Source organism: Phragmites australis, chromosome 18 (assembly GCF_958298935.1).
Source record: "Phragmites australis chromosome 18, lpPhrAust1.1, whole genome shotgun sequence".
NCBI lineage: Eukaryota > Viridiplantae > Streptophyta > Magnoliopsida > Poales > Poaceae > Phragmites > Phragmites australis.
Genome location: NC_084938.1, coordinates 19,985,353 through 20,007,500, shown reverse-complemented (window position 1 = coordinate 20,007,500; position 22,148 = coordinate 19,985,353). Strand labels below are relative to the sequence as shown.

General features: G+C 46.6%; 1 protein-coding gene and 1 pseudogene across 1 annotated transcript; both read right to left on the bottom strand.

Annotated features, from left to right (window-relative positions):
- Nucleotides 1-16,280, bottom strand: part of LOC133898603 (uncharacterized) — a 45,295-nt pseudogene extending 29,015 nt beyond the window's left edge.
- A 697-nt stretch (nt 16,281-16,977) lies between these two features.
- On the bottom strand, nt 16,978-18,081 carry LOC133898602 (zinc finger A20 and AN1 domain-containing stress-associated protein 12-like). The gene has a single exon (XM_062339299.1). It carries the CDS (start codon nt 18,079-18,081, stop codon nt 16,978-16,980), a length of 1,104 nt encoding a protein of 367 aa, XP_062195283.1.
- Nucleotides 18,082-22,148: the final 4,067 nt, after the last annotated feature.

Below are 22,148 nucleotides of genomic sequence, written 5' to 3'. Positions count from 1 at the left end.
ATGTCATTAAGTGCATTGAATTTCTTAAACTCTTTTGATTATTTCTTTAAGGCCCTTTGTTGCTCATTGATCAAATCAAGAAGTTCTTCATGGGAGGGAGAATCCTCATCGGATTCATTATCACTTACATCATTTTCCATACCTTTGGCTATAAGGCACTTATGAGATGGCTTGTGTGACAACTTGTGTGATGATGACCTTGAGGAAGAGCTTCTCTTGGAGAAGTGGATGGTGAGGCTCTCATCGTTTGAGCTTAAATCTTCATCTTCACTCACCCATCTTCCCATACTTGCAAATGCTTTACTTGTTCCTCTTGTTTCCCTCTTGTTCTTGGTCTTCTTTTCCTTTTTGATATAATCAATTGTTTTGACCAAGTCTTTCAAAGAGATTGGATGATCAATCTTGGCATTGATTTTTTTTATGTTTTCTCCACTTGTGAGAAGAGCTTGGCCATCTTGGGGTCAATCTTTTCATCACTTGAGGTACTTTGCTCATCTTCTTCATCGCTCTCTTCTTCATCATCATCATCTTCTTCACTTGAGCTTGACTCTTACTCTTATCTCCTCATCCTTGCCTTCATGTGTTGGCATTGAGCTTGACTCCTTCTGAAAGCAAGATTCTTAGTGTCGGATGAGGTATAAGCTTTGACCCCCATGTTCATGGGCATCTTATGGGTGGTGATCTTGCTGAGAACTTGGCTTAGAGTCATTTTGCTCATGTCGTGGTTGTCATAGATGATGAAGACTATCAACTTATACTTTCAAAAAAGTGCTTAAAGTATTCTTCTCACCAATTGATCAACTCTAATTTGTGTCAAACCTAGCCCATTGATCTTATTGACAAGAATATTCAAACGTGAGTATATGTCATTAGTATTTTCATGAGCAAGTTGTTTGATACCATTGAGCTTAGTGACTAGCACATGATATTTCTCATTGCGCACATCATTTGTGTCTTCTTATATTTCAATAAGACTAGTCCAAATATTATGTGCATTGGTGAGATAATAAACACGATTAAATGCATCAGCACATAAAGATGATAAAAGGATACTCTTTGGCAATGCATCTAATTGTCTCTCCTTGTTGGTGACATGTGGTCTCATCCCTTCTTCGGTGACTCTCCAAACAACTAAACCTTTAGCTTGTAAATAACAAGTCATTAGAATTTTTCAACGAGGGAAATTAATGCCGTTGAAATATGGAGCGCTATGGGTATCCATCCCAACCCCGGATGTCACAATTCTAGGATGTTAAGCCTATCAAGAGTATGAGGCTATGATACCAATTGTGAGGAATGACGTCCTAAGAGGGAGTGAATTAGGATACTTAGAAACTAATGAATCCAAAAACTTCATAAGATAAACCTATCTCAATTTCTATCTAAATGTGCACTAGGTTTATCTAGTGTGTCTACTCTACCGCTCAAAAAGATTGCAACCTACTCTAGCAAGGTAAATTACAAATATGTAAATGCGAAAACGTAAATAAGGTAGAGAGACAAACTCGGCACAAGGGATTTTTATCCCGTGGTATTGGTGGCACACAAGCCACCCCTAGTCCATATTGGAGCTCTAGAAAGGATATGCTTCTAGTTGCCAAGACTCTTCCGGTTACAGCTTTTGAGATACCAAGTCACCAAGACAAGACCTCAAGAACGATGAGCCACCAAGGCGATGTCTCATCACTAACCTCTCTTCTGGTCCATTGTGCGTCGTCTGCACTTTGGAGCTTTAGTCACAAAGACAAGGGCCTCCACGTCCCTGCACAATCATCTTGCCAGCGGTAGGGGAAATTGAGGTCGAAAGGTCCGAGAATATTGAGGCAGTAGCCGACTCATCGTCCTCCTCTTCGTCCTCCAGTTACTCCTCCGACGACAAGTCGTCCAGTGGCCACAGAGCCATAGAGACGGAAGAGGAGACTTCGCCACCCATGCCCCGCCGTGGCGAGAAGGGACTTATGAGTCACGGCAGCTTAATCAACGCGAAGGCTATTGAAGCCGAAGCCTTCAATATTTCATCGTTTGAGCCAAGCTTGGGGTAGGTCGGTGATCCGAAGATTGTTAACACCTTCGTTCTACCCGAGCTTGAGATTTCTCTCGCGCGAAAGCCTGCTGCTGAACTCATCAACGCTTCCGGCATGGCCATTGCGAAGGTATTTCTATATATTTTATTATGTTTATTTATTTATTATCGCCCTGCATTGTTTCCTTTGTTACCCGTTCTCATACCTGCGCGCTGTCGCAGGCTATGCTTATCTCCCACACTCAGCGCAAGCAGTCGGAGAATTTCGAGGCCCTTGCAAGGAATGTAGAGGGACATGTTTCAGGCCCGAGCAGAAAAGGCTGAAGCCCAAAAACGTGAATTCGCACGCCGAGCAAGGGAGGCTGAGCTGCGCCTGAAGCAGCTTGAAAAGGAAGTGACCTCCCTTCGCCCAGGCAAACAGAGCACTGAGGAAGAGGTCACATACCTCCGGTAAAATCTAATAGCATCCGAAGCTCAAGTTTTGGAGCTGCAAGCCCTTTGCACTGCTGAAACAGCTAAAACGCAGTGGCTGCGCGAAGAGCTAGGCGAGGCGAAGGCCCTATCTGAAGACACCCTCACTGTGCTTGGAGAGTTGGAGCCGAAGGCCGTTGCAGCCTGCGAGGCCATTAGCAATACCTTTGATAGGATCGGTGCTTCGGCCCTGCCTCCAACGCTTGATATTGTCGGGCTGGGTGGACTTATTGGATGGATCAATGAAACTAGCGGAAGCCTTTTGCCTACGGCCCAATTGTACGGCAACTTCTGCGCCATGGTCTTAGCCCAGAGTTTAGTGCAGTCAATTGAAATTACTGGCTATGACCATCACATTGCACTTCAAAACCACACCTTCTGCTACCCAATGGATATGTCGACTTCGGCCGTGTCGAGGGCGTCGAAGGCCACTGCACGGTCATTCACCACTAATTATTGGTGTAAACATGGCCGTGAGCTGGCCCTCCGGGAAGCATAAATCAACCACTAGTGAGTACATGTTTTGTCTTTTTTTAGAGGGTCGGGATTTTCACCGCCTGCTCATTCATTGAACCTTTTTGCTGCAGGCGAAGGCGAAGGAGGACCCTTCAGCTAAGGCGACGACCGCGGCGGTAGAAGAACTCGGGAAGGTGTGACGAAAAAGCGCGAAGCGTCATGTTGGATTTTGAACATTTTGTTATCGACTGAGATATTCTATAATATATACAATTTTTGTTTGTTGTTAAATGTTTTGACTATCTTCGCTCCCTGCTCAGGTCCTCCCCTCAGACACTGCATAGGTAGCCGAAGATGCTGTTCCCATCACTGTGATGTGGGATAATTTTTTCATGTCTTTGTCTTGCTGGGACTCCTTCCACTGCCGCCATCAAGCTATCGATTTCAAGAGGTACTGGAGGGCAAAGTGTAGGGCTTATGACGCAATGAATGCCAGATCCAAAGCGTTTTGGAAGTCTTTTAGCCCTTCGGTTTTAGATACCTGTTGGGCTGAGCATGAGTCCCGTCGGATTGCGCGCGGGGACATTGAGCCTCCGCATATTCTCGTCGACCCGAAGCCCGAGCTGGAAGACGATAACGGTGGGTTCCTGCCCCACCAGTTTCAATTTTGTTACCGCCGGGGGCCTTCCATGCAAATAGTGCAACATATCGAAGGCGGGAGCACTCCGCATGTATCTTCGTCCACCACTTCTTCTTACATTGGATCCCCATTGGATCCAACATTGCCTTTTCATGCCAGTCAAGGCATAGCCTTCACTTTGGCTTTAGCCGATGGTATAAGGATTTTGTTGATCCTGATGTTGATGATTTTGCGGAATAAAGGATGTTGTGATGATTACTATGTTTTGTTATTATACTTGTGCTATCGAGTTGGGTCTTCGGTAGCACCGCGCGCGAAGTGTGATCTGGACAACGCCATCCCCCACTGACTTTGAAGCCGTAGGGACCTTCGGCAGCAATGCAAGCAAAGCATCATTCGGAGAATGCTATCCCCCCCTGACTTTGAAGCCGTAGGGACCTTTGGCAGCAACGTATGCGAAGCATCATTCGGAAAACGCCGTCCCCTCCCCCCCCCCCCCCCCCTGAACTTTGAAGCCGTAGGGTCCTTCGGCAGTAGGGACTTTGCTCTTAATGGCCTGGTAGTACATAACTTGGTTTCGTGTTGTAATTGCTATTTTTCTTCCGAATGTTTGTTTCTCCTTCGGTGCGGGGGCATGCATTCTTAGCCCCCAACTTAGCCGAGAGGTGCGCTACCTTCTTTTAGGTCGAGCAGCACTTTGGCTTTTTTTTTCTTCCAAAGGTTTGTTTCTCCTTCGGTGCGGGGGCAAGCACTCTTAGCCCCCGACTTAGCCAAGAGGTGCGCCACCTTCTTTTAGGTCAAGCAGCACTTCAGCTTTTTATATTTTTTAAAAATATTACAGACATTCATAACTCGATCGTAATTACTTTGCCATAAAGGTGAGGATGCTGCAAAAAGAAATTCTTTAAAATGTGGACAACTTCGAAGCAACCCAAGATCGAAGTTTCTCCGCGGGCTTATGCCCGTCCGAGGTCGAAGGGTAAGGTGTCTTTCTTTGACATTTCGCACCTTGAGTTTTATGACGGGTTCTTGGCGCGCTTCTTATCGATTGGTGTGCTTCCTTTTTTTCGAAGGCCTGCAACACTTTGACAATCAATTATGCATATTCAACAAAAGTACATGCTTTCTTGGGGGTATTTTCATATATATTAGTGTTTACAAAGGTCGCTGCCTCGTTAAAAACCTCACGCCCTAACGAAGGGTTCCCCCCATGAGGAAAAGAGTACAGCGCCCGTACACTGTTTTGATTACATGAAAGGAAAACAAAATTACATAAATGTTTCATTGGTTCATGTGCTTCGCCCATTGATGCGAAGACTTCCTCGGTTACTACACATAGAACTTGCGAAGGTTGTCCGCATTCCAAGTATGCGGGAGCTCATCACCCTCTACAGTAGCCAAGTGATAAGAACCAGGCCTTAACGACCTCTTCACCAAAAAGGGGCTATCCCACTTGCTTTACAGTTTTCCCATGGCTGAAGCATTATTGAGTCTTTGCAGTACCAAATCCCCAGGGGCGAAGTCCTTTGGGGACACTTTCTTGTCTCTCCACTTTCTAGTCTCCTCTTGGTATTTAGTCAAGTTTTTGGTGGCCTGTATTCTCATTTCCTCTAGCACATCTTTTGATGTCAATTCTTTGCTTTGTGCTAATTCATTTGCAACTTAAAATGATCTATTTTTACGCTCCTCTGGAGTCATGGCCTCTTCGCCGAAGAGCAGACAAAATGGTGTGAACCCAATCGGTCTTGTTACCGTTGTTCTTACAGACCATAAGACCTTCGGCAACTCTTCCACCCACTTTCCTTTCAGCAGGCCTTGCAGACGTCTTGCGACACCAGCAAAAACGATGTCATTTGCCCTTTCCATGGCTCCATTTGATTGTGGGTGATACACAGACACGAAGTGGACCTTGATTCGCAGGTCATCGCAGAATTGCCTGAACCCTTCACTATCAAATTGCATGCCGTTATCAATGGTCACTTCGCGTGGGACTCCGAAGCGGCAGATGATGTTCTGCCACAAGAATTTTTGGATGTTTCTTGACGTTATATTCACCAGCGGCATTGCCTCCACCCACTTGGAGAAGTACTCTACTGCAACGACAGCGTAACGCAAGTTTCCCGGGGCAGCTGGTAACTGGCCGACAATGTCAATTCCCCACCGCATTAACGGCTGGATTGGTGGTATGAGCTATGTCTTTGTCAAAGGCCTGTTTGATCCCTTTGCCAAGTACTGACACTGCGTACAACTTCGAACTATATACTCCACATCGTTGACTGCCTTCGGCCAAAAAAATCCTTGCATGAATGCTTTTCCGACAAGGGCTCGAGTGCCTACGTGCGAGCCACACAGTCCTCCATGTATTTCTCTCAGCAAGTTTTAACCTTCTATCTAGGATATACATCGCAGCACTGGTGCACAAACTCCCATCTTGTACAAGTTGTCCCCCACAATTTTGAAGTTTCTGGCTCTCTGGGCCATGCGCTTCACCTCGACATTATCTTCGAGCTCATAGTAACCGCGAAGATAAGCCATTATGGGAGAGCGCCAATCTTCGCTCTCAATTATGACGACTGAGCATGCCTTATGCGAAGAGAACTCTATAGCTGGCACCTTCAACTTCTGATAGAACACATCTGGCGGCATTGGCAGATTTTGTGCCGCGACCTTTGCGAGGTCATCGGCCTCGAAGTTGTCATTTCTTGATATGCTCTTGACTGTGAATCCCATGAAGTGTTTTTCCATGCTTCGAACCGCTGCCATGTATTTAACAAGCTCTGGCTCTTTTGTCTGAAATATCTTGTCAATTTGGCTTGCTATTACTTTAGAGTCCATCTTTACCAATACCCTTCGGGTGCCCAAAGCTCGGGCCTTGCGAAGGCAAAAGAGGACTACTTCATACTCCGTGACGTTGTTTGTCGATCGAAACTCGAGCCTAGTGGCGTATCTCAACTTCACTCCCGAAGGTGAAGACAGTACTGCTGCCACACCAGCGCTCGAAGCCCCCCAGGCTCCGTCACAATATGCGATCCAGACTGGGTCTAACGGTACTTCTTCTAGAGCTTCGGCCTGTGACTTCCAATCTACCATGAACTCCGCTAATGCCTGAGACTTCATCACTGTTCTTGCAACAAAAACTATCATGAATGGTGCGATCTCTGCAGCCCATTATGCAATCCTCCCTATAGCTTCATGATTTTCAAACATGTCACGAAGGGGTAGGGAGGTGGGCACTGTAATCTTGTGAGCCGTAAAGTAATGGCAAAGCTTCGACGATGCCATTACCAGTGCGTAGGCTACCTTTTCCATTTCAGTGTAGAACCTCTTCGGGCCCGCCAAAGCCTCCGACACGTAGTATACTAGAAATTGTTGTTACTTGTTATTTTCTTGCCTTTCTTGCACGAGTACGACACTTACTGCCGAAGGGGATGCTGCTATGTATAGCAACAACTCAGCCTCGTGATCAGGGCTGGACAGGGCCGTAAGCTTTGTTAGATAATTCTTCAACTCGTTGAAAGCTTCCTGCTGCTCTGCGCCCCATTTGAATGGGTCAAAGCCTTTTAGCGTTTTGAAGAAAGGTAGGCTTCGCTCGGCTGATTTTGCGATGAACTGGTTTAGCGCTGCCAACCTGCCTGCCAGGCGCTGTGCTTGTTTCCTGCTCTGCGGAGGTCTCATGTCAATTATTGCCTGAATTTTTTGGGGTTCCACCTCGATGCCCCTTTTCGAGACTAAGAAGCCCAGCAACCTTCCAAACTACACCCCAAACACGCATTTTTCTGGGTTCAGCTTTAGGCCTGCACTTCGCAGGTTTTCAAAAGTTTCCCGAAGGTCTTCGAGGTGGTGGTCCTTTCTGACGCTTTTGACCACTATATCGTCGACGTATGCCAAGACATTTTGCCCTCGCTGTGAATTCAACACTGTTTACACCAACCTGGCGAAGGTGGCGCCAGCATTCCGAAGGCCAAAGGCCATCCTTACAAAGAAATATATACTGAAGGAGGTTCTAAAACTTGTTTTTTTCCTCTTCCTCCTTCGCTATCCAAACCTGGTGGTATCCAGAGTACGCATACCACGCCAGCGTCAAGCAACTTCTTCACTCAGCCTTAGCTGCTTCTTCCCTCTCTTTTGAAGCCTTCCGAAGCTTTTGCTTCTTTGGCATCACATTTGGGTCTACATTTAAAATGTGTTGAATGATTTCTCTGCTGACTCTTGCAAATCCTTCGAAGACCAGGCAAAGATATCTTCGTTGTTGCGACGGAACATTATCAATCTTCGTTGATCTTCTTCTGTGATTTTTGCCTGGCTTGTCTGGACACAGCGGTACTTTCTTGGTTTGCCCTTCTAGTACAGCCTACGCCATTTTATGTACCTTAGGTTGCTCTTCACACTCTCCATGATCCATCGAAGGTCCAGCCACTACGTGGACATTTCGCCGGCCTGGAGTATTTCCCACTTCAATCCTATGGGCCACCTGTTGATCTCCAAGCACCGTTATGACACCTCCGAGACTAGGCATCTTTATACACAGATATGCATGGTGCGGTATTGCTCCAAATGTATTCAGGACTCCTCGTCCGAATATTGCATTATAGGGATAGTTGATATCGACCACATCGAAAGTGATGTCCTCCATTCGGAAGTTCGACCCTTCGCCAAATGACCCAGCCTAGTGAAGGTCACTTCACTACAAACCCATCCTGTCGAAAGCATCAGCAAAGATGATATCTGCCGAGATTCCGCCATCTATCAGAATTCTGTGCACTTCATTTCCTGAAATGTTTGTCGTAACCACGAAGGCATCCATGTGTGGGTAATTTAGAACCCTCATGTCCTCCTGTGAGAAGGTAATGGACACATTGGACCATCTTGAATGAACATAAATTTGCCCTACACCAACGTGGTTAACCCTTCGCACATATTCTTTTCGCTGCCTCTTCGATTCTGTTTCCTGATTGGATCCTCTAGAGATTGCCAACACAATGTTGTATCCATGGTTTACTGTGCTCACCGATCTACTAGTCTCCTGGGGGCTTCGATCGCTGGTCTTGGTGGAGGTGGAGGTAGCTCTCCTTGGAAAGCCAACTGGCCAACCGCCTGGTCTAGCTGGGCCAAAGTTATAGGAATATATTGGTGTGCTGGCACAACCATTGATCGCCACTGGTTAGCGAACGTTGTGCTTGGGTTGCAATTCTGATTGTTTTCCCACGCTTCGCCATGCCTGAAATGTGTGGCATGATGCACGATTCTTGCATGATTGAAGGATTGCTTTGCTAAGCTTTCTTTCATGGCCATGACCTGTGGGCACTGCTTAGTCCTATGACCAGCACCTTCACCATGTAACTCATAGTAGAATGTGGCCGGGTCCTGCGGAACCCGTCCACCTCGGCCTCCTCGGCCTCGGCCTCTGAAACTCCGGCCTCCTCGAGTAGCCCCACCTTGCACTTCGCTTATTGCCTAGGCGACTTCAACTGGTCTAGAGTCTATTTGGTTGACTTCTTTTTGCTTCGATGTGTACTCAAATGCTTCAACTTTTCTTACATGCTTCGATCTATCTCTGGAGTGTCCAGTGCTTGCTTCTCTGGCCGATGCATTTGTCTTTAGCATTTTTGAAGCTACCATCTCATTCTTCCTCCAAAGGTGATCTAACTCGGACCTTGCGTACTCTTCCATCTTATTGAAGAGCTCTTGTACACTCTCTGGACTCTTTCGTGTAATCTTTCCTGCCAGAAGCCCTCCTCTGATGCCCTGTATAGCAGCATCAATGATGGTTTCTTCGCTCAAGCCTTTCTCTTGGCAACGAATGTGTACGAAGTGACGCATATAACTCTGCAGTGTCTCCGTAGGCTGTTGTTTCAGTGCGAAGAGGTCGCTGGCAGTAATCTTGTCTGCTCGATTTCCTTGGAAATTGCTATATAGGGCATTGCGCAGTTGCTCCCATGAATAAATGGATCCTGGAGGCAACACGGAGTACCATGACCTTGCTATCCCTTTAACAGCCAATACAAAGGCCTTCGCCAATGTCGCATCGTCTCCTCCAGCGGATTCGACTGTCGTCTCGAAACTCGTTATAAACTCTCTCGGATCTAACTCTTCGTCAAACATTACCACTCTAGGCATCTTGAAGCTTGAGGGCCACGGCTGGTTCTGCAAGCCAACGGAGAGTGGTCACTCTGGATCACCTGCGCACGACCGTCGCCGAAGGTCCTGCGCCGGTCGTGTTATGACTTCTGACAGAGTCATATGGCGAGCCGTTTCATCTGTGCGATGTAGCATGTCAATCTCTTCTAGCATTTTCTCCAGCGTTCTTCTGGCTTCTTCTGCTCGTTGGCAATATTCTACGGCCTTCTAACTTGCTGCCAAGCTATCCAGCATGCGCTTTTTCTGCGCAATCTGCCCCTCTAATTCTTCAGCTTCTAGCCTGGCTGTTCTTTCCTCTTCTGTCTCATCTCCGTCTTCATATTCTCTGAAGTTACCCAGGTCATCCCACTCTTCTTCAACATGCGCCTTTCTTCGTTCTTCTATCGAAGCCTCGAAGCGGACGCGCACATTAGCTTCTATGCCTCACACTGCTCATGCTATGTCTTCCTGGATGGCCGTTTCATGGCTGTATCCGTTATCGCCTGGGGGTGCCACATCGACACCATCATGTTCCTGGTAGTCGTTGAAGGCTCCACCGGTCAAAGCGTTGCTCGGACCCAGCACCGCCGAAGGGAGTGTTTCGGCCGAAGCCCCGGCTGGAGCCGGGCGCTCCGACGATGTCTCCGATGTACCGAGTGGCTTCGTCTTCTTTTTAGGTGGCATGGTTTCGATCTGTTCGATCCTCACGGACGGCGCCAGCTGTTGGAACCTAAGTCCCCAGACAAGGAAGGCCTTCACCTGGAGGAGAAGCCGAAGGCTTCAGAGTGTGACAAGTGTTTAGAGGGTGCAATAATCTTAATTCCTCTATCACCTCAATTACAGTACTACCTTATTTATAGCCCCTACTCAACCACTCCACGCTAGGATTTACAGTTTCACCCTTCTAACTGCCACATTCCTGACATATTCGGGGGCATTATGGTATCATCAAGTACATCTGCATAATTACAACTATACCCTGAGCGACAATGCAGGCTGCACCCTGCTTCATCATGTGTCATTATAACACCCTAAATTTCAATTTTTGCAATAATTTAAAATTTTGCTAGAAATTAATTAGGTAGTTGCAATTTTGTTCAAAAGGAAAATTAATTTCTAAATTTAATTTGGTCTAGGTTAAATGTTTGTTGCATTCATACCGTTGTAGTTGCAATAAGATTTTATGTGTGGAAAAATTTTGCTAAAACTCGCTAGAAATCACTCGTTCAAACCCGTTTTGAAAAATGGTTCAAAATCTAAAAGGAAAAGGATTTCTAAATTGGAAAATAGCCTTGGGCCGTTTCTCCCTTCTCTCGGCCCAACTCCCTTCCCTCCCCCCTCTCTTTCTCACCTTTCCGCGTGGGCCTCCCTTTCTCCCGCACCGTCCCGCAAGGCCAGCTGGCCTCCCAGCCACCTAAGCCGGCCCCCTTCCCGCCCCTTGACACTGCCAGGTGGGGCCCAGCTGAGCCAGCTCCCTCTCGCCCGAGCTGCTCCCCTCCCCGCCTCTCTCTCCCTGCCCGCGGGCCCGGCCGAGCCGCCCAAGCAGCCGGCTCGCCTTCTTCCTCCCACCGCCTGGCGCTGATCGCCCCCAAAATCCCCGCAGCAATTTCCAATCTGAGCCCTCCCGCACCATAGTTCGTGAATCAATGCGCACCTCCATGATCCTCTCCTTCCCAATCGGTCTCCCGGCCATTTTCCCCCTTGATTGGCGCTCTATCTTGCTCAAACTGACGCATTCATTTCCTTGCATGCCACCGGCCGTTTCTTCTCAAATCCGGCTGTCCCCCTACCTCTCTCGGCTATATAAGCTCACCGCCTCCTTCCTTGCTCCGTTCCCCACCCGAAGCACCCTTTTCTCCCTTCATTTGCGCACGGAATTGGAGTTCACCGCCATCGCCACCATTGTCGCCGGTGTGAAGCTCTCCGCCACTCAAATTCGCTTCGATCGAACCGTAATTAACTTCGTTCCTTGGTTCTATCGTGTCGCAAGACCTCAAGGAGCGCACCCCAGCGCTTTTTGGAGCTCCTCTCGTCACCGTCGACCGCCGCACCGTGTTCCAAGCGCCGTCGCCCGTTCTTCCTCATCGCCGGCCATCTCCGGAGCCCCTCCGCCGCCGTCGAGCCCACCGTGAGAATCCCTGTCCCCTCCTCTCTCTTATGCGCTAAACCCCATCCTATTTGGTGGCCGAAGGCGCCTTTTTGCGTGCGCCGGTGAGCTTCGCCACTGCCTGCCACCGCCCGCCCGTCCCGCGCCGCCTGCCGCCACCTTGTTTCAATCTCAGCCGCTCGATCTAGTCCGATGGCCCGGATTAGATCGGCCATACCCTTTCGGCCCCGGTCCACTATGGACCCGTGGACCGGCCATAAGGCCGTGGTCCACGGGGTCTATGCTCCTTTTCCGTGGAATTTCCCATTTAGAAATAATTCGGTAAATCTTTATTGCGTCATAATTCCAATTTTCAGTATAAAATCAATTTGGTATTTCTCTGAAATTCAAGTAAAAATTGCAGTTTAGCCCCTACAACTTCAAATGCTTATTACTTTTTGCTCGTAGCTCCGATTTGGACGATTTTTACGTCTAAATGTTTGTAGCGACATGTAGAATATTTTTGTAGGGTTTTGGTCTAGTTTCAGTACTGTTTGGTGTACTATTCTTAGATTTTTCTTTGTGTCTGCTCTTTCCGGTTTGGCGATTAGGAGCTGAGCAGTTCGGCAATCTCCAAGACCAAGCGTTCGAAGATTTTGAGCAGCACCACGTCGAAGGAAAGTGCCCTTGAGCATTTTTACCCTATTTTAGGATTTGCAGGTGTAGTTTTATCCTTCTTTATGCATGCTTGTCTAAATATGAAATCCCATGATAGGGTTTACTAGTTTTCCATGAATATTCCTTGTCGCCGTTGTTTATCCATAATATAGAATGGGTAACTATGCTAGTGCAATCAGGGTTGGGAAAAATGTTAATCTTGACTAATGAATCATGGAACAAGAATCGGGAAAGGGTAATTTTATAGCAACATGGTATAGGGATCCTAACAAGATGGATGGTTTGAGGTGGCGTCTATGGCAGGCTTGTGTTTGTTCCTGTATGGGGTCCTAAGGATCGGTTCTTGAACATGTAACCAAGTTAGATTCGCACAACCACGAGGCCTAAATGGGTACGGCCTGGCCAATTAATTAGCCACCCCTCTGGTTCTGTGGGCACCGTTGGACGGTCATGTGGCACAAGAGGGGGCCTCTGTAGCGATGGAATCCTCTATTAGCGGTGAAACCTCAGTGGGTGCCTGCAGGTTAGTGGGAGCTTTGTAAAGGCCTTGTAGTGAAACCCCGACTCCACACCCCGGAAGTGTGAAGCAACACAGGAATCACGATTTGTGGGGAAAGCTGTGTAAACTCTCTAGAGTATAAACTAATTGATCAGCCGTGCTCACGGTCAAGAGCGAACTTGGACTTCTTCAGGATTAGTTGGAATCAGGGTTTGGTTTGGTTGGTTGGGTAGCCAGGTAATGGGATTACCTGGTGAGTCTTGGTAGTCGGATGAAATCCGATGAGTCAATCCTATTGTCATAATTATGTCTTCACTTAGTAAATAGGATGCCTGTTGTTGGAATCATAGGTTCAGGTTGCTTAGTGCAGTTAACCTGCGTCTAAACCTTTCCTTGACTTGAACCTCATATCATGTTTCCCTCCACTTACGGAGTACAATCTTTATACTCACACTTGTTGCCCCCTCCCTTGCATTCTACCGCTTTTCAGAAGCCGGCAAAGAAGCTGTTACCTTCGACAAGGACGACTTCGACCCAGAGCTACTTTTCTAGGCTGGTGTGCCCCCGGTTTACGTCTGTGGAAGATGGAGGCCCCGTTGGCTCTGAAGACCTCTTTTTAGCTCCGCTGTGTTTTTCTTATAGATCCTCGGGTCTTTTTGTAATAGTTTGTTATCGTTGTAATCTTGGCACTGTGATGATACACTAATAAAGTAAGCACATATATGAAACTTATCCTGACATACATGTGCTGTACCTAATTTTGTTCTTTTAAAATTGGGTGTTACAGTCATCCTCTTCATGAATGTATTTCTGTAGCACATCCTCGTCATTATCTCCAATTTCATCAAATGAGTAGTTTCCACCCTCGTATGTACAAATACATCTAATAAGCTACGAGCTGCAACATTCAGTAACCACACGCTCCGGTGCACAAATGCTGAGACAACCTGCATATTCACCTAAGAAACATATGAAGCATGCTTTACCTTCCAAAACAAATATAGTTACTCCAAATTACTGGGATTCATATACATGGGACGATTAATGTTTGGGTGTTTTCTGAATTGGAATCAGATGTCTGTCTGTCGGTTTGCCAAATATTTGCCAAATAAAAAATGGAGAAAAATCATCAAGTATTCACATGGCCACACAGCTGACCTATGATCAAGCACAAATATGACAACGGCTGCTGTTTGCTGATGAAGCACGATGCCACTCGCCATGTGTGGTGGAGAAGAACGAACCTGGGCAGTCATGGAGATGCAGGTGGCATGATGACGGCGCACCTGTCATCTTGGCCCCTTTGGTCGCTCTTTTTTTCCGTCTAGCGTGCAACATTTTCTCCTTTTTCATATGTGTTCTGTTTATTCTTCTTATGGGTCTTCATTCTTTCTATGAGCAGCGGTCATCTTGGGGCCCTTTGGGCTTTTTTTTTTTTTGTGTGTATTTGGCATGCACAGGCAGATAAACTGCTGCCCCTTTTTTTGTGTGTGGTCTGTGTATTTTTATTTTATTTTTATGGCTTATGGCTCACCAGTTACCACATTGTTTTACCTATTCTTGTTGTATCCATTTTTCTAAACTTCAAGCATTATTATGTGCTGTAATTTCTATAATCAACAGAACAAAAATCAAGAGAAACCAAGAAAAAAGAGCCAAACATATCACAGCACAATGGAACATACCATAATTTTCATTTCACAATTTCAGTAGGTGCAAATATTTATTATGAGAACTGGTTAAATTGTACCCAGAAACTTTGATAAATAAATAACGATTTATTCAATATATGCCTAAAGTCTAGATGAGCTTCTAACATAAGAGGAAGCTTCCTCTGTCAAAGCACTGAAGAGAAGACAACAGAAAACATGGGTGGAGAACTTGAGATCATCAGGCCCATAAGGGGTCACTTCTTTAGTTAAAAATAAATCATCTGCCTACAAAGTGCAATCGCTGGTGCCCATATACAACTGTGAAGGCAAGTGTAATGGTTAAGCCATGAATTTAGCAAAAAAAAATCAATAATCGTTGTACCGGAATAGAAGTGAAATTTGTAGAAGTGGTAAAATCACCAAATGGTTGCATGTTTGCGTAGACACATGAAAGGACCCCTATGAGTGGAAGAAGATACTGCATAATTCAGTTAGAAGCTGAGACAACAGAAGAAAAGTATGCAATTTTGCAGGATGGCCAAATAAACATCGTATGAGTACTGAAGCCCTCATTCAAGTATCTAACCATAAACATGCTGTGTAAAAGAAAAGGCTTAAGAGGGACATCCACAATGCATGGAAAACATTTCAAGCTGTCTAAAATGGTAAAAGAAATACAACACACATTCCAACTCAAATTCTAGCAAGTAACTTCAATGATATCACATTTTATCTTCTCACAGAAAGGATGCAATAAACAGAAAGAACGCGGCAAAACAAACATCATAAAAAAACAGCCATAATGGAATATTAGCAATTCAGAGACAACATATTAACAATCTGATGATAATATTCCATTGAAAAGTAAAAGCAAGATGCAATGTTAAAACTGCACGGTTAATCGGGTCTTAGTTCTCATCTTTATGACTTTATCTTTTATAAAGTCATTTAGACAAAGCAGTAATCCTACGACGACTAAAAATCTAAGCGTGAATAACTAAAGCGTCGAGCTAACATGGATGTAGCACATCCCTCAAGTTTGTGTGGCCTGGCAACAACAACTCAACAGGAACTCTTATAAGCGGTCAAAGGAGCTGGAACCAAAAATAATCAAGCTATTTTAGTAAAAAAAAAAAAACCAGAAAATGTTATTCCAATGCATGTAAAAGCAATATACATCAGATATCTATAGGATCAGGAGCAATCAAATGCATACATGAGTGATAGCAAACATACTGAAGTTCAGAAAAATGTAATGGTATGTTCATGAATGATATATCCGACAAAATCAAAGAAACCAAAACAGACTACCTATGGACACCAAGGTACAAGGACTATAACCCATTCCCATTGGCAGCACACACAGTTTTCAGATCAATCTCTCAAAAACAAGATTAATCCAAAGCAGCTCCACACATTCTGAAGAATTAATGACCTGTGGATGAGGAAGTCGGCCTTCGACAGTATCTCTTCAGCAGGAACTGCTGGACCATCGGCTCCTTGAACCATTCCAGCACGGAGTCCCCGGGTGCACGCAGGTCGACCTTGCTCACCTTGAACGGGGACTCCAGCAACGCCAGCACCTGCGCCACCACCATCTTGAGCGTTGGGCCCGTCACCAACTTGATGCGCCGTGGCACCACCCCGTAGTAGAGCATCAGCTTCCTAAACCGGTGCAGCCTTGCAGCGTGTGCACGATCGCCACGAGCGCCGCGCCAACGGACAGGTTCCGGACGTCCAGGGATCAGGTGATGTGCTGGTCGAAGACGATCTTCCACACGCAACGGGCGCGATTCATCTGCCCCATGAGCACAAGGTAGTTGAGGAGGACGTTCACCAAGTCCCTGGCCGCGCTCTCCTCGTTGTCGTAGTCGATGCCCTGGAACATCTTGCAGGCGGCGTCGATCCTTCCTGCGTGCGCCAGCGCAGGCACCGTGAGCTCGTACGTGCCCTCGTCGAGGGCGCACCCGGACGCCGCCATTTCGTCGATTACCTCAAAGGCTTTCAAGGCTAGGCCCCTGGTGACCATGGTGCGTCGATTGAAGTGGAAGGAAATGAATTAACAGACCTTTAATATGAAAGGCAAGCAATGTGTTTCATATTAAACGGAGTCTAACTTTATCGTCCAAATTTATCACAATTAGTAAATTCTATAAAAGTTCAGATACATTTCAATTTATAAACTCGTCAACAGGATAACATAAGAATTTACATGTGATGGTATCAATGGCAATGAACAAAAAAAAAAGACACTTCTGGTTGATTTCCTGACAAGAATGGTTCTGACGTATGGAAGAGACTAGAGAGACAAGCTATCATCACCACGATCATTCTTCCTCCACTCTCTCGTCTCCGTCAGATCTTTGTGATCTTGGAGGGTACGACGAGCGGGTTGTTCTTGGCGATCTTCTCCCGGTCGGCCGTCTTGAAGTCGAAGTCGCAGGCGTGCTTATCCGCGTAGCGGTGCAGCGAGCAGAACGTGCCGCCACAGCGGCAGGGGAACCCGAGCAGGCCTACCTTCTTGCGGCACGTTGAGCACCTGTTCGGCGCAGCCTTCACCGCCGGCGCCTCGACCGCCAGGTCGGCAGTTGTGGCAGCAGAAATCTGGACCGTCGACTGCTCAGGCGCGACGACCGTTTCAAGGGCGGCTTTGTCCGCCTTGATCTTGTCCTCCACGGCAGGGGCGGCGTGGATGGTTTCGTGGAAATCCTTGTAGCAACTGGAGCACAGGTTCTTGGTCGTCGCCAACCCGAAGAACCCACAACCGTTCGCGCACATGGTCACGACGGCGGCACTGCCGGAGGCTTCCTGCTTCTCTGTCTCCGCACAGCCGCCCATCTTCACTGCCGGCGCCATGGCGGGTGCAGTCACAGAGGCGGCGGCGGCAGCAGAGTCTTGACTCGTCGGCTGCTCGGGCGCGACCCTGTCGGCCTGGTTCTCCTTCTCGGCGACAGGAGCAGCGTCGGCGGCCGCGATCACCGGGGTGATAGCAACTTTGTCGGCCTTGATCTTGGCCTCCGCGGTAGGAGCGGCGTGGACGGTTTTGAGGTAATCCTTGTAGCAACTGGAGCACAGGTTCTTGGTCGCCGCGGACCCGAAGAACCCGCAGCCGCTCGCGCACATGGTCGCGGCGCCGCCGCCGGAGGCCTCCTGCTTCTCCGTCTCCGCGCAACCGTTCTTCTCCACTGCTGGCGCCGTGGCCACCACGGCGGCGGCGGCGGCAGCAGGATCCTGACTCGTCGGCGGCTCCTTCTCTTGCGCGGCTTTCGCGAGGGCGATCTTGTCGGCCTCGATCTTCTTCTCGAAGACAGGAGCGGCAGCGTCGCCGGTCTTCATCAGGTGCTCCTTGTAGCACTTGGAGCAGAAGTTCTCTGTCGCGGCGTGGCCGAAGAAACCGCAGCCGTTCGCGCACAGCGGCGCCGTGCTGCCGCCGGATGAGACCTCCTGCTTCTCCGCCATGGATCGGTCGGTCGTCGCTGCTGCTCGAGGAATCGCAGTACGTGAAACCTAGATATCGATCGTTCGGCCTGGTGGTTCGCTACGTGCCCTTTTATGATAGGTGGCCGGGCAGCGAACCGACTTCCGACCCGTTTGGGTCCGAGTCGGGTTCGTGGCCGGGTGTGCACTCGACTTTCCGGGTCGTTTCTGGAAACAAAACTCCACTTCCGACTCGAAGCCCCGCGCGATCTCACATCCGAGGCTGGCGAAATGCACTCAGATCACCCCCTTGATTACCTCACAGGCACTGACGACCAGACCCTCGAGTCCATACCCGTGGACCCCATGCCTCTGGCGAAAAACGATTGTACCTTTTAACCCCCTCATGTCAATGGATCCGGATCCCTGATATCAACGTTACAACGCGTGAGTTCGATCGCATCAGCGACGGCGTGTGGCAACAAAGGATCTTTGTCGCATGTCAGTATGCATGCCAATATAGGCACTAGCAGCAAAGCGTCGTAATGCTTTCAAGACAAAATAAAGTTTGAAAGAACATTTACTGCATTAGCAACTATGCACGTGTTGCATACAAATAGATTTGATAATATTACGATGAGTCAAAAAAATAACGAAAAATAATTAAAAAATAAAAAGCGGAGAATGCATCTCTAAAGCTTCTCAATTTAATATAGCGAAAACATACTCATCTTTACACAGGGAAAGTAAAGGCAAAAATCTAAAAATAGGCAATATTAGGGAATGATCTTACGCGCGCCCCCTTGAGGCAAAGTCCACTGGTGGCTGTTCAATGACGAATAATACAATTATATTTCAAGGAGCGCGGGAAAAGCATCTGGCGGGCCTTTGGATGGAGACCAAAGGTCAACCCGTGGCGCTAAGTATCAGTGCAAGCGAAACCTCTGGTAAGACCTCGAGCGGAGACCGAATGGTGACTCAGGACGCAGCATCAAGGCTGGTCGAATGTGCCTTGAGGGCCCGTGTGCGGCTTGCTTTATGGGGACTCGGGCGAAGGCGCGCGTCCGTCGAAGCCCGTGTAACGGTCTGGAGTATAATTGTAAATATGCAAATATACTCAATGGTACCAAAATACCACCGAATATGCTGAGAATGTGGCAGTTAGATGGGTAATGTTGTAAATCCTGGCGTGGAGTGGTTGAGTACGGACTATAAATATGCTGACACTGTAACTGATGGGACAGAGAAAAAAATGGACTACTCATCTCCCTATAAATACGTGTTGTGTCTCGTCGCCTTCGGCTCTTTCTCTCTCTGGGCCGAAGATTTCCCCTGGATTGATGACTTCGTAACCAACAAGCAACATACGTTATCGTATTTACTAAAATCCAGCACCCGTATTTGGTACCTCAAACAACGAAAACCCGATTTCAGAATGCGAGGCACAAAAAAGGGTGGACCGGCCTGTTTTCGAAACCTGAGGTACCGGATATGGCGTTGTTCACCGTATTCAGCACTTCAGAGGACGAAAACATCCCTATTCAGCATTTGAGGTGTTGGATATGATGCACAGTGCCGTATTCGGCACCTCAGGTTTCGAAAATAGGCTGGCCCTACAGCATACTACTTTAATCGCTCACGTCACGTCTTGTCGTGTGTCACTCCGTGTCATCTCTCTGTATAGAGTGTAGTACCTATTAGTGATAGTGGAGCTTAATAGAGTACAATAGTGCAACTTCGTTTCATTAGGGCACGAGCAAATAAAGAAAGAAATAACTTGATGAGTGAGTGTGTTTCATTTCATGTCATCTCTCTGCATAGAGTACAGTACCTACTGGTGAGAGTGGGGCTAAGTATAGTGCAATAGCACAACTTTGTTTTATCAGGGAATGAGCGAATAAATAAAGAAAGGAATTGGATAAGTGAGTGTGTATAAATTTGTTTCGATGTAACTTTATCAATATTTTATTATTCATTTAATGTATTTGTGTGGACAACTTTTTAGTGAAGCAACGTTGGGAGGATACAAATTCTAATTTGTCGAACAATAATATTAGTGAAGTATGATTATCATATAACCCGGTATAGATTTTACATATATTGATAAACATCACATGGGATATGGGGTTTTTCATCTCTGCGTGAATAGATTCTAACCATAAAGAGATGACGACAACAAACGTTAGTATGTACGGTATTGTAGTGAAAATAACCCTATTAGGTCATGATTGGGATTTTAGTGATTAATGACAACATAGTCATTGGGACTAATATATGTGTCAAGTATATACCTTAGTAGGTCTCATTGATGCAATCCATGAAGAAGCCACCGAATCCGAGTGAAAGGATCTAATGGCCCTAGAGGGAGGGTGAATAGGGCTCTAATCAAACCTTAAAACAACTATCGATTTCTAGAACAAGGAGCAATCTTAGCCTAGAAGAAGGAAATGAACCTACTCGAGCAAGCAAGCGAGAACATGGAGAACAAACATGTAAGCATATAACTTAAGAGTAAATTGCAAAATTGAAACTTGCATGAAAGTAGATGATAGAAGTAAATTGAGAATAGAAAGAGAGTAGGGAAAGAAGACACCAATTTTTTCTCGAGGTATCGAAGAGTTGACACTCCCCCCTAATCTTCGTTGGAGCATCCACATAAGGATATCACTCCCCCTTAAGTCACCAAGACTCAAGTGCTCACTATTGATCGCCACTTCTCGGTCTCCAAAATGGCGGGCATCAAACCAAGTATAAGCACTTCTTGGGGCTCCCACAAGAACTCTAAGAGCTCACCGAAAACACCTCCAATCAGCACGACCGGATAGGTGTTGTCAACCACCAAGAGTAACAAGCTAACTAGTTCACTTGATCCCTATCAAGCCTAAACAACAGCTAGATGCACACTCGCAATTCTTGAAGCACTAACGAAGTACTTAACATTTAATTAGGGACTTGGAAATCAACTCAAGTCCTCTCTCTTGCTTCTTGATGACACACACAATGTTGAACTCATCTGGGTTACAAGAGAGATGAATGAAACCGAGTGGAAGGGTATATATAGGCTAAAGGTCCAAATCTAGCCATTGCCCAACCACTCACACTTTCTGTGAACACCCGATGGTCCGGTGCACATATCATTGTACACACCGGACAATTCGATGAGTAACCTTTTCCAAATGCTGGCCTGTCAGCTGTCAGTATCCGTTGCCTGAAAAGCTCCGGTGTTCTTCATACCACATCACGGGACGATCCGATGAGTTCATTTCTCATGCACTGAGACACCAAGTCTGAAAATGCTTCGGTGTGTTACACATCTCAACATCAGACCATCCAGTGCCTTGAATTCCAATTCCTTCGAAAATTCTAACTTTCTGTTAAATGCTCCGGTGTTCATCTTCTCCGAACACCAGACAATCCGGTGTACTTAACTTCAATGTTCCTCAAAAAATGTCCCTTCCGTTAAATACTCAGGTGCACATATTTGCCATCGCTGGACAATCTGGTGAGGTCATTTAACTTCTACTCAGAACAGGAATAAGGTCCGGTGAATACATGTCCTTTAGCACCGGACAATCCGGTGAGAACAAAAAACTCTTAGGCCCATCTAATTCAATCAACTTTGAGCACTAACTTCTTGACTTCTCACTCATGGGCTTCTTTGAGATACCTAGTGTAAGATTTTTACAAGTGTGCATCCAACTAAGTCTAGAATCAACTATGTCAAACTACAATACTTAGCCCCCCTTTATAGTACGGTCAAAAGACTAGAAAGAAACCTATATCTACTTGAAGTGTTCTTAATCACCTTGTGACACTTAGAACTAGGATCCTTAATTTTAATGCAAATATCCTTTAAGCGTCCAATAGAATCTCATGAGGGACCAAGAAATCCTACACAATCATTGTGAACTAAGTTTTTGATTCCTTCAAAACATACATATTAGTCACAATGATATAGTTGTCATTAATCACTGAAACACTTACCACTTACCTATAAGGCCTAAATGCTACCCCAGGACAAAGTTTGATTGAATTGGAAAAGTCCTAGGAAGATTTGTCTCACTGGATGGTCTGGTGCAGAGGAGTTTACACTCACCAGAGCATTATGT